Below are 12,190 nucleotides of genomic sequence, written 5' to 3'. Positions count from 1 at the left end.
CTTAGTGTCCCGCTCTACAGCACTATCTGATTGGTTACACGTCACGAGCAATAGCTTATCAACACTGAAGGCTACTATGACCTTGGGCAAAGAGATAACTACACAGATACAGATAACTATAACGAGATTGAGTTTGTTTATTTAGCGATATATCTTTGAATAATGTTGGTGCCAATGCAACTGAAACATACGTTAGCTACCATATTGTGAATATAAGATTACTCGCTCATATGAGTTGGTGTTTTCACATGTTATAGGTAGCCGATGGTGATAATGTTGGTAGCAATCGAACTAACGTTAGGTTTAGCACATGGTAAATGGTAAATGGACTGTACTTGTTTAGTGCCTTTCTAGTTCTCCGACCACTCAAAGCGCTTCACACTACATGTCACATTCAACCCATTCACACAAATTCATACACTGAATTACTATCTTGTCCAAGGTCATTTCGACATGCGGGCCCGAGGAGCCAAGGGGATCAAAACGCCAATCTTCTGATCAGTGGGTGACCTGCTCTACCTCTAAGCCACAGCCGGCTTTAGACATAATGGAACTGCATCTAAGGCCTGTGTTAATCCATACAATGACTGCATAGATGATGTACAGTTATCAGAGTTCAACGGTGACTTCTCTTGCTATTCAGCTATAGTAGTCATTAGTAATGAAGTAGCCTAGCTTTGAATGACAGGTTTCCTGTTATCACATGTTGTTAATATATAACATTTAAATAACTGAAATCAACTTAAAGGCTTTCCAAAGCTGTTTTGCTGTAATAAATAAATCGTACAGTGCATCCGGAAAGTATTCACAGCACTTCACTTTTTCCACATTTTGTTATGTTACAGCCTTATTCCAAAATGGATTAAATTCATTGTTTTCCTCAAAATTCTACAAACAATACCCCATAATGACAACGTGAAAGAAATTTATTTGAAATCTTAGAAAAATAAAAAATGAAAAAAATCACAGTATTCACAGCCTTTGCTCAGTACTTTGTTGAAGCACCTTTGGCACCAATTACAGCCTCAAATCTTTTTGAGCATGATGCTACAAGCTTGGCACACCTAATTTTGTGCAGTTTCTCCCAGTCTTCTTTGCAGGACCTCTCAAGCTCCATTAGGTTGGATGGGGTCATTTTTAGATCTCTCCAGAGATGTGGGTTTAAGTCTGGGCTCTGGCTGGGCCACTCAAGGACATTCACAGAGTTGCTCATTGGGATCTTCAATGCTGCAGAAATTTTTCTGTACCCACTGACAATTCCTTGGACTTCATGGCTTGGTTTGTGCTCTGACACGCACTGTTAACATTGCCATTATGGGGTATTGTTTGTAGAATTTTGAGGAAAACATTGAATTTAATCCATTTTGGAATAAGGCTGTAACAACAAAATGTGGAAAAAGTGAAGCGCTGTGAATACTTTCTGGATGCACTGTATTTGTGCTGTAATAATTTAAGCATATGCCAGCCTGTGGCCATCCTTTTTTGCCTCTCTCTCTGCTGCTGGGGGGCCCATGCACTTTTTTTTAAAGATAATGTTGAAAAGTTCTCTTTTTTCAGTATTTAATTAAACATATGCTTAAAGGCATTTAAACAAAGTTTTGTGTTGGAGTTTTTGTTAGACTATAGACTTTGCTAGACTTTTCCTGCAAATGTATCTTCTCCGTTTGCCGTTACGGTTTGAAACATTTACCTTGATGCCCCAGTGAGTGGGCTGGATTTGTCATCCCACCTACACACCCTGTCCACTGATGAAACTGAGCAAACCTCAGTTAGCCTTCACAGTCTGCATTAACTTCAGTAACAAGTTGTCAACTCCTCAATAACCTCATTAACAAGTTGTGCAGATCCAAAATTACATTTCAAATGGCCATGAAAAGATAGCGCCTCATCACTGTGACAGCAAACCACCGAGCTTTCAATTTTCTCAGAAATGAAGCCGAAGTAAAACCATTCACTCACACTAACATTTATTTGGAATGCATGTGGCTGAACACATCAAACTAAATGTGATAGGCTTTTGTTGATGGCCTGCACGCAGAGCAGTGCCTGCTACCAATGGAGCCCGGGCTCATAGCGAGCTGTCACGCTGCCTAGAAATCCAGTTTGAACAAAGTGTTATTGTGATAAAAGTAATCTCAACAAAATATGCAGCCTACCTGAGGGGAGGCTTTGCTCACACTGCATACTAGTTTAGAAGCTGAATTCATAAAAGCCATGCTACCAGCACAATGGAGCTGCATGTATTCATCCTGTTTTCCTACAGAGAAATATCACACTGCATCTGGTACTACAAGTAAACTGATGCTAATATGCTGATATTCTATTAACAATGACAATACTGAAATGGCTCTCTGTTTGATCCCAACTACAGATGGACAGATCTTACAAATAAAAAAAACTTAATCTGCCAGTGATTCCCAACCAGGGGTACTTGCCTCCCAGGGGGTGCTTCTACAGTTGCCAGGGGGTTTGTGGAAAGATTGTGGAGTAGCTCCACTAATTTGATGAAATTGAAAAATATATCCACGTATTGAGTCCACTACAAAACCTGAACACCACATGTTGCGACTAAGAGTGCATGAAAAGTAGTTAACAAGAGAGCAGAGAAGTTGAAACAGTTAGCTAAAAGTAATGAATAAATGGTTAAATTAGATTTAGTTAAAAGTTATTGATAAACAATTCAAACTATTAGCTAAAATTAATGGATAAACAGTTGAACTAGTTAGCTAAAAGTAATGAATAAATGGCTGAAATAGATAGCTAAAATAATGTATAAATTGTTAAAATAAGTAGCTAAAAGTAATGGATAAATGGTTAAAATCTGCAACGTCGAACTTTACATAATTAGTGGTTAAATAATAACCAAGTGAAATGAACACATTTGGAACATGGTTTGGAATAAACATGGCATTTGGTGACGAGGAAGCCATTTACTTAAATTAATCTGACAGGGCTGTGGGTGTACATCTGACCAAAAAAGTTTGGTAACCACTGATTTGGACCATGATTACAAACAGACAAGATTTCAATAAGTAAAACGCACCCTTAAACATTTCTAGTTGGTTGGTTTCTCAATTAACATAGCAACTGGTCTCCTTGTATGAGTTTGAGAATCTAAAACCACTTCTTTCTACAATAAGTCACCACAGCAAAAGACAATGTGAGAAATGTCTATACACAGTTGGTAAATGTCAAAACCGATAAGTGAAAAAAATCACAATTTGTATCACTTACAGAGTTAGCCTTCCCTGTATTAAAGAATTTTAGTATGCCCTAGAGAGTAATAATGACATTTGTACCTCTTAGAGGTAAATGTTCATCTCTCTTATTCTCTCTCTCCACAAAGTTTTTCTACTGGCTGACATGCTCTTTTTTTAATATCTGGCTTTTTGTTTGTTTCTGTCTTTGTTCTTTCTGCTGATCTTTCTCCCTGCAACCTATTTGATTCAGTCTGGCGTTCATCATACCTCTCCAGACCTATCCTCTCTTGTGCATCTTGCTCTAGCACCATCTTATCAGCCGAGCTACAAAAACAAAATTCAACATACAGGAGCAGAATGGGACTTATCAATCCACACTGTACGGCAAAGAGAATGAACATCAGGCCGTTGTATACGTATCTCTACCCTTCATCTATGTGATCCTCAGAGCTGCCGGCCGTCTCAGATGTGGATTAAACCTCAGACATGATTCAGCCATTCAGAGCAGGTTCGCAGAGGAAATGGACTGGGATTAATCCATGTCTGCAAGACTGGCCCTGGGCAAGGTAAAAAAGCATGGCCTCTGCTGTTTAGGTGTTGAATTGTAATTAAAACTTTAGCACACATGAGTAACACAACAAAGTGGTAAGCAGGATTGGTTAGTGGGAATCTTTTCACATTTGATATGGGAATTGCCTGAGGCGGAGTTTGTGGGCAGAAAGTGCAGGAGTAAGGGTGGATTTCTAGTTGTGCGTTAAGGGGTTACTAGGGATACACTCATCTAGTGTTGCGGGGGTGTTATCAATGGATGACATTTGACATAGAAATATAAATCAAAACCTACACCGTAGGTATCTGCAGTGGGACTCCCGTCAACCCCTTATGTCAAGTATAAATCCATCTCAACTGAGTGGATATAAAACAAGAGTGATATATTTGTTAAACATATGTTGGCTCTTGCCCTTTATCAGAGTAGCTAGTACTGCACTACATTTCTATTTTTAATAATCCTTCACTGACTTTTTACTGTAACATGCTTTTGTTTATACCATGGGCACCAAAACTGCTCGATTCCAGTTGGCTGCCAGATGTCCATTTCTGGTGACCGGACAGTATAACCGGCACCTCTGCTGCAGGTGTTTGTTTGTTGTTCTAATTAAGGGAGGCTAAGTTAAAGAATGTGGATAAAAAGCCTGATGAGAACAATGCAACAATTTAACTTCAAGCCTTTTTCAGTGGATTTTGCGGATTTTCAAATCAACGCTACGGTGAGGAAAGAGGACTTTTGAAATAGCTACAGCAAAGCTGGTAGCCAGAGAACAAGGTGATACATATCACTGCTGCAAAGAATAATAATGTTGTGTAGTGTGGAATGCAGGGCTATTCTCTATTATTTTAGGCTAAGTGTGGTCAGAATATGAAAACAATCAGTGAAATGTAATGTGTGTGAAGCATTCAAGAAAGCAAATTTCAAACAGCCTGCATTTTAAAACTCTTAGCTCAGGCTTGTGATTATCCATTACAATTGTGAACGTACAACTTATCTGTTATTATACCTTATTTACACTTCTATGTTATCCTCCTTGGATAGACTATATAAATTACAAACATATTAGTTTTATTTTTTTTCCATGGCGAGTGGGCACTCCACTCGCTGCCCACACTCTGCCTCTACAGCATAAAGCACTTAGTGCTACTTGATTTCTAAAATAAAACAACAGCCATTAGATCATTTTTTACTGTGTGTATGTTGTTATTACTTGAGGCCAAAATTACTTAAATGCTCAGATTAGTCATATTACCAGGGTGAGTCATGCTTAACAAAAAGCACGTGAATCCAAAGTTATACTGAGAATGAATGTCCGTAGTGCATGAGGACTCAAGACGATAAGTTGTGAAATAAGTGTGCAGCGTTCAGAGCCAAGTGATGACAGTCAATCACAGTCCCATTACAGCTTACCTGATTGGAGTATCGCATGCTGACGTTGCGCTGGTCCTGGCGGGGCACATAGCGGTGGATGGGATCAATATCTTTAGGGCTGATCAGCTCATCCACTGGAATGTGAGAATACACACACACACACACACACACACATAAAGGTAGATATAAAAAAAACATTAACATGCATACAAAAAACACACCCACATAGACAAGAAGGCAAATGTAAAAAAAGAAAAACAATAAAATCAATTTCCCATCATTTACACAAAGACACACACACATACACACACAATGGATTCTTGTCAGTGAAGAAGTAAGTAATATTTACAATTAGTTAATCATGAAAAACAGATTTTTTTTGACAATTTAGAATATTTTTTTGTCATAACACATTTAACGTGGTATAATACATCTCATCAAATATGACCTTAAGGTGTAGGTTCAGAGCATCATACCAAAGCACACATACAAACACAGAGGCATACCCAGCAGCTTGGCGATGTTGTAAAGGGCCTGACCACACAGGAAGACCTTCCCATCACGGCCAGAGTTGCTAGGGAAACGCTTCTGGCTTCCATGCTTGTTCTGCTCCGCCTCCACAAAGTCAGCCGGTACGTAGTAGTATTTGGGGATGACTGCATGACCTGGCATGAGAGATGAGGACTGTGAGTACTGTGTAAGTGTGTGCATGTAGACAGCACCTTCTCAGGACACGTGTTACTTGTGTTGGAACGAGATCAATCAGCACTTCACTCCTGTAGTTACAGAAAACATACTTTAATAAGACTGCAGTGGTGACGCAAACAGTATGTAGCAACAGTTTCACACAGCAGTACAGTGTATGTGTGTAATCTTTAAACCAATTTTCTACTTAAGAAGAACATGTTAATGTTATAGCATGTGTGTGGACCATTACAATGGGCTCTGTTCAAAAGCTGCATTGATGCCACCAATCTTCTTCGGATTTCCAAAAATCACCTCTAACGGGCTACTTACCTGGACTGCTGATGAAAAACACATAACGTGGTGGTGCATATATTTAAAAATAAACTCACACAGAGGTACAGGAACAGCACATTTTTATACTAAAAGTGCATCTTCACCATAACAGGTACGTAATGGGTGCCAGCTGCTGAACTACCATAATGGAACAAAATGGTTCCTGATTGCTCAGGGTAATAATTTGTGCCAATTCAGTCCAAATTTAAAGGTACAGTCATTAAAGTCAGTGAAGGCAGCACACAAATTACGGCGCCCAGATAGTGCAGCAGAAAAAGCACTCGCCCACCACCGCAAAAACACAGGTTCAACCTTCTAAAAGTGTATATGGGTGGGAAGCTGGTGAGGGATCATATCCTTGTCGCAGCACTAGCCACTCCTAGTGTTTGGTCTGTGTACACTAGCTAGGTTTCCATCCAAATGTAGCGCAAATGTTAACTGAATTTCGAGAAAATATGAAAAAGAAAATGCTAATAATGTGTGTTTCCATCCACTACCGTTATGTCATTATTAGCAGTTAGTTCGTTGAGATAAACAGCTGGCGGCCCTAATTTTCCAGTCAGGTGCCACTAAACCATTGCAGAAGAAGAGGGTGCAACAAGATGGCATAATTAAATGAGTGCCTCCTCATCGCTCCACACAGATCTGATGATTGCGTCTGCCGCTAGTTTTAGTCTCCTGAGTGGAGTGGAAGCTTCAGTGGATGTTTAAGCCACATGCTCCATGTACGTCATATGTGATATTTTTTTGTTTTTTGGATGAAATCACATTACTGTCTCCTACTTCTACACCCTGCCCAGAGCACAAATTAAAGTTAGCTGCAATAAGGACCGCAGTGAGGGCGACCCACTGGTGACTATGGGAGAAACAAAAATGAAAAACAAACAAAAACAAGCTAAACAAGAGTGAGAGGCTACAGCCATGATAGCGGCTCTATGAGGCTGCACTTAGGCACAGCTGTGCTTTTAACTTAATGCTAATGTCAGCATGCTAACATGCTCATCATGACAGTTCTAACATGCTGATGTTTAGCATGTTCAACATTATGTTTTAGCATGTTAGCATGCTAATATTTGCTAATTAGCACTTAACACAAAGTACAGCTGAGGCTGACGGGAATGTCATTTTTTTTACAGGTATTTAGTCACGAACCAAAGTATTGGACACATTCAAATTTGGGCTTGATGTTGGCACTAGAAGAAAAATTAAGGCATCACTAAAGTAATTACAATTCATAGGAATTCAGAGGAATATGAATGCCTGTACCAAATTTAATTGCAGTCCAATCGTTGTTGATATATTCCATTCAAAACTAAAAGGGACACAGAAATTGGCTGACATGAGCATGATGTAATGACTGACTAATTAAGTGAAATTAAATGGCAGTTCGGTCTGATTATCAGGCTACATTTTGGTCACTTCAGGGACATAGTAATACTTCTGAAGGTACAAATAGTAAGGGTACAAAAATGGCGTTATGTGCTTGTATATGACAGACAGAGCCAAAACGTACAATTTTGCTCTACCTTTTCCTGAAAGTGTGGTCCAATTTGAATCTAACCCACTCAACAGAAAAATACTGACTCAAAGGATGGCACATCTCTAGTAAATGTTGCCCATTCACCACAGTACAGCAGCATGTCTCCCAAAGCTATACCCTGCATATGTTTATGTTTCATCAAAACAATGGGAGCCCATGAATCCCAAGAAGTCAATTAACTTCAGGAGTTTTGTTAATTCGTACATAACCAGTACAAAGGCACTGTGGAGCCCCCTGGAGCAACTTAGGTCAGCTCTGTCTCACATCATTATCCTTTCTAAACTACAATTATTCCTGTTCTATTTTAAACAAACCAATGGAAACTCAAAGCTCTTGACATCCCTACCATTTGACCGTCTCCTCTCACAGCTATGGGTGCAGGTGAATATAGAAGCCAGGCTCTTTGCTCATGAGGAAAGGCTGAGTTCACTTGAATGTAACCTGGCCCCTGTGAGCCTCAGTCACAGTATGTGGTGTATGAATATGAACAACGCGATTTAATTTTTTTAAATTAAATTTTTAAGAGAAAGTTTTTAATTGCTGGAGGGAGAGAGAACAGAGGCAGACTCAGAAGCTCCAAAACAAACCATATTGATTTGCCAAATCAGATAAAGTTATACGTGCGTGTTTGTTCATTTGTAATTTTCCCTCATTAATCGGTCACTGCATTTGTGTGTATATATATATTTATGTGATTACTCACCCTCATAGGACTGGAAGATGATGGGTTCAAGGAGGTCCTGGTATTCTTTGACCTGAGCTTTATTTCCTCTGAACACCCCTGCAACACAAACACGCACACACACATGCATGTGCACACACGCATTAATGATACTGATTCAAACTTTTGGATGAAACTTATTTCAACACACATAGTTAGTCTACTGTTAGAACAACATTCATCATGTACAGTCTGTACAAATCTATACAATTCAATAGTATGTGTTATAACAAGGAAATTTGCATACAAGGAGTTTGCATGTACAGTAGAAGTACATGCATGCCTATGTTTTCCCATCTTTGTGTGTTTGTGTGCATCTGTATGTATATTTCTGCATATGTACTTTTTTGTGTATGTGTGTGTAAATGCATATTTACAGTACATGATAAACATTGCACTCGTGAGAATATCACCACTCTATCACTTATTTTCCTTATGAACTTGTTGGTGGTCCGACAGCATTTGGTGGACTGTGTACTGGGGTTAGTGTTTTAAACATTTTATTTTTATTTTTATTTTGAGGGTACAGTGATATTTTGTGCTTTATAACACAAGTTGTGTAATCTAAAAATAGATGCTTTTCAAATGTATTTACACTAAGATTTCAATAAAACATGAATTACTTTAAACCTGCATTAACTGATTTATTGGCTAATCGGGGGCAACCTTTTAAGTTAATATGACAAACATCTTAGCAAACAGTTGCCTATTTACACATCCAGCAGATACAGAGCAAGATTAGCATTCATATGGAAGTGTGTTTGTGGCCACCTGATGAATGTAAGTCCAATATTTTCTCCCCTTTTCTCTGTTTTGCTCTCCACTAACTCCTGAGAGAGATATCTGGGGCTTTAGCTGCTAAATGCTCCACTATGTTTACCAGTTAGTCGCTGACTTCGTCCGTCTGCCATTTGGTGCTGGGCAGTGAGTGTCTAGTGGGTTATATAAAAGCTTTTTCGCTGAAAAAAAGCTGCCTGCTATCTCTGGAAACACTGCTCATGAGAGCTGTGAGAGTGAACCAAAACAGTGAAGTTGGGCCATAAAACCAAATCAATGAGCTGAAAGACACCAAAATGCTCAGTTAAGCTGAGGGGAACTGCAAAGTCAGGTGAGAATTATGTGTGGTTTTGTCACTATGAACATCATACAGTCATTAGTGTAGCTTTAATGTTAAAGCACTGTTGGGTGCTTCACAAATGTAAAACACTATATCAGACTGAAGAGCAATCTGAATTTTTACCATTTAACTCCAGATAATCCCCGGCAGGCCTCTGCTATTCTTTTGCTCAACTGTTAACTGCATCAGTCAGGTAAATCTAAATGACATGATCATGCTAAAATGTCCCCCAACAGGAAGACAGGCTCTTTAGGACACAATATGTACTGTAGGGTTTCAGTGAATTGAACCTACTTGGGGTGCTGTACCTATACAGTAACATCTAAGTTTTGTACAGTAGTTAAACAAGATAGTTTTAGAGCGTATTATTTAGAGTCTTGCTTGTAGTTTCAAGTTTGTTTACTTTGTTGTTGGCTTAGTTTTAGCTGTTTGGATCAGCTTGATAGACATTTTATGCTTTTTGAGCTGTTAAAAGATGGTCCCATAAAAACAAGCCTTAAATCAGATTGTTTGTTAGTCTTAAAAACGTCAGTGGAGTGTAAACTGGCATGAGGGTGATTAAATAATGCTTGAATTCACAATTTTTGAATAAACTATACTCCTGACTTTGTTTGACCATTCCCTTAGGTTCATACACAAATTTCATCTTTTTAAAAAGTGTTTAATTCTTCTAAAACCTAGCAAACACCTAAATGTAATTTTGTCTTCTATCTTGACAATGACTCACTTGAGGCATCATAACAGCAGCTATGGATAGAACAAGGCTTACCATCAATCATCATGTGGATGAAAAATATGGGAAACTCGCACTCGATTCCATCAAAAAGCTGGAGAGAGACAGAGAGAGAAGGCGTTATTGCTTTTCACAGAGAGGCACAGTGACTTTAAAGCAGTGGATGGCTGAACTTTAGTAGCACTGAATATGGAACAGCATGGCACAAGGAAAAGATATAGAAGACATGACATTGTGAATAAAAACCCACAACATAGAGAGGAATAATAACGCTTTCTTGCAAGGTCATTTTCTTAGATTCAAAGTTGAGCTGTTTGTTTTGAGGAAGACATTTGAAGATCTGAGATGTCCAAAAGTTTACGCTGCAGTGACAAATACACGAAGCACACTGAGAGAAAAGTTTGATCAGTGGAACATTTTAAATTTATAGGTAACTGTTTGACTGTGGGCCCACACTTCTACCACGTCAACAAAAAAATCTGCTGTTATGTTATGAGATTTGAAAGCAGAATAAATATCCATCCATCCATCCATCCATTTTCTACCGCTTGGTCCCCGTTAGGGGGTCGCGGGCGACTGGAGCCTATCCCAGTGACTTCGGGCCTTAGGCAGGGCACACCCTGGACAGTGGCCAACTCGTCGCAGGGCGAACACAGACACAGACAAGGACAGACAACCATTCACTCACACATTCATTCAATACGGGCAATTTAGAGTTATCAATTAACCTACACATGCATGTCTTTGGACGGTGGGAGGAAGCCGGAGAACCCGGAGAGAACCCACGGTAACACGGGGAGGACATGCAGACTCCACCCAGAGAGATTGTGTGATGTTGGTCCGGTCCGGGAATTGAACCCACGAACCCACGATCTCCTTATTGGGAGGCAGGAGCTGTAGCCGCTCTGCCACCGTGCACCCCGCAGAATAAATATAAACAATTTAAATTGAAATCATAAACTGCACACCTGCAATGCAGAACTGTGGTGACTCTAAAGCGAATTATGAAACACTTGTACGCATGTATATAACATATGCAAATGAATGACGAATTAGAGGAGACACACAAAGAGTCTGAGGTCGCTTTCACACCTGTAGCTGAGGACAGAGGAAAAAAAATTATGCATTGTTGCCTTTTAGTTCTGGTGTTCATCTTTACACTGGGCTATTAGAAATGAACCAAGATCTGTAACCATAAGGTCATATGGACTGACAGGTAACTTGTTCATTGGACAGTTTTGGTGATGTCATCCTGCATCATCAGCAGCGCTACATGGACCGACGTGGGGAAATCAAATTCTCATGACTGACAGCAGGCCTCGCTACTGCACCTGATGTGTGTATCTTCTCTGGTGTCACAAAGAGCTAACCAAGAAAGAACTGATTGAGTATTATTAGTTAAGACTGCAACTGGTCCATGTATATGATAAATAGTAACAAACAGGACAAAAAAATTGTGATTTTGTGCCGTAATATTATGGGGTGAAATTTATGTGTGGTTGCTAGGTTTCACTCGTTTCATTATACTTTATTGATGGGTAACTGCTTATATACACGGAGTAAGATACAAGAGAGATATATATTTATGCAAATCATTTGGTAACCATGGTAACATTATGCACATCAGCATGTGAGTGCGGGGATTTTCCCTGATACATCAGAAAGTGAAAAGGAGTTGAAGCAGAGGTGTGTTGCGTTTGTGTACTACTTCGTATATTTTGGCATTAAAAAGCAGGAAAAAAACGTAATTATCTCCCCATAATATTACAGTCAAAGTCATTTCTTGTTATTTCTTGGTGAGCTCTTTGTGGCACCCAAGAAGATAAATAAACACATAAGAAGCTGAGAAGTGCTTCAATGGGTTAGCTGTCAGTCCATAGGACCACATGCTTACACCTCCGGTTAGTTTGTAATAAGCCAGTGTGAACATGAATCGGA

At 39.3% G+C, this 12,190-nt stretch overlaps 1 protein-coding gene across 3 annotated transcripts in view; it reads right to left on the bottom strand.

Moving 5' to 3' along the window:
- Positions 1-12,190, bottom strand: part of phkb (phosphorylase kinase, beta) — a 105,835-nt gene that overhangs the window by 50,134 nt on the left and 43,511 nt on the right. For all 3 annotated transcript variants that reach the window (XM_044194592.1, XM_044194500.1, XM_044194409.1), the window contains 4 exons: positions 10,289-10,346; positions 8,385-8,462; positions 5,628-5,786; positions 5,161-5,255 (listed from right to left, as the gene is read on the bottom strand). In XM_044194592.1, coding sequence (XP_044050527.1) covers positions 5,161-5,255; positions 5,628-5,786; positions 8,385-8,462; positions 10,289-10,346 — 390 coding nt within the window. The remainder of the gene's footprint in view (positions 1-5,160; positions 5,256-5,627; positions 5,787-8,384; positions 8,463-10,288; positions 10,347-12,190) is intronic.

Source organism: Siniperca chuatsi, linkage group LG1, assembly GCF_020085105.1.
Source record: "Siniperca chuatsi isolate FFG_IHB_CAS linkage group LG1, ASM2008510v1, whole genome shotgun sequence".
Classification (NCBI taxonomy): Eukaryota; Metazoa; Chordata; class Actinopteri; order Centrarchiformes; family Sinipercidae; genus Siniperca; species Siniperca chuatsi.
Note: the sequence above shows the minus strand (reverse complement) of the source record. Positions and strands in the feature narration are given on the sequence as shown.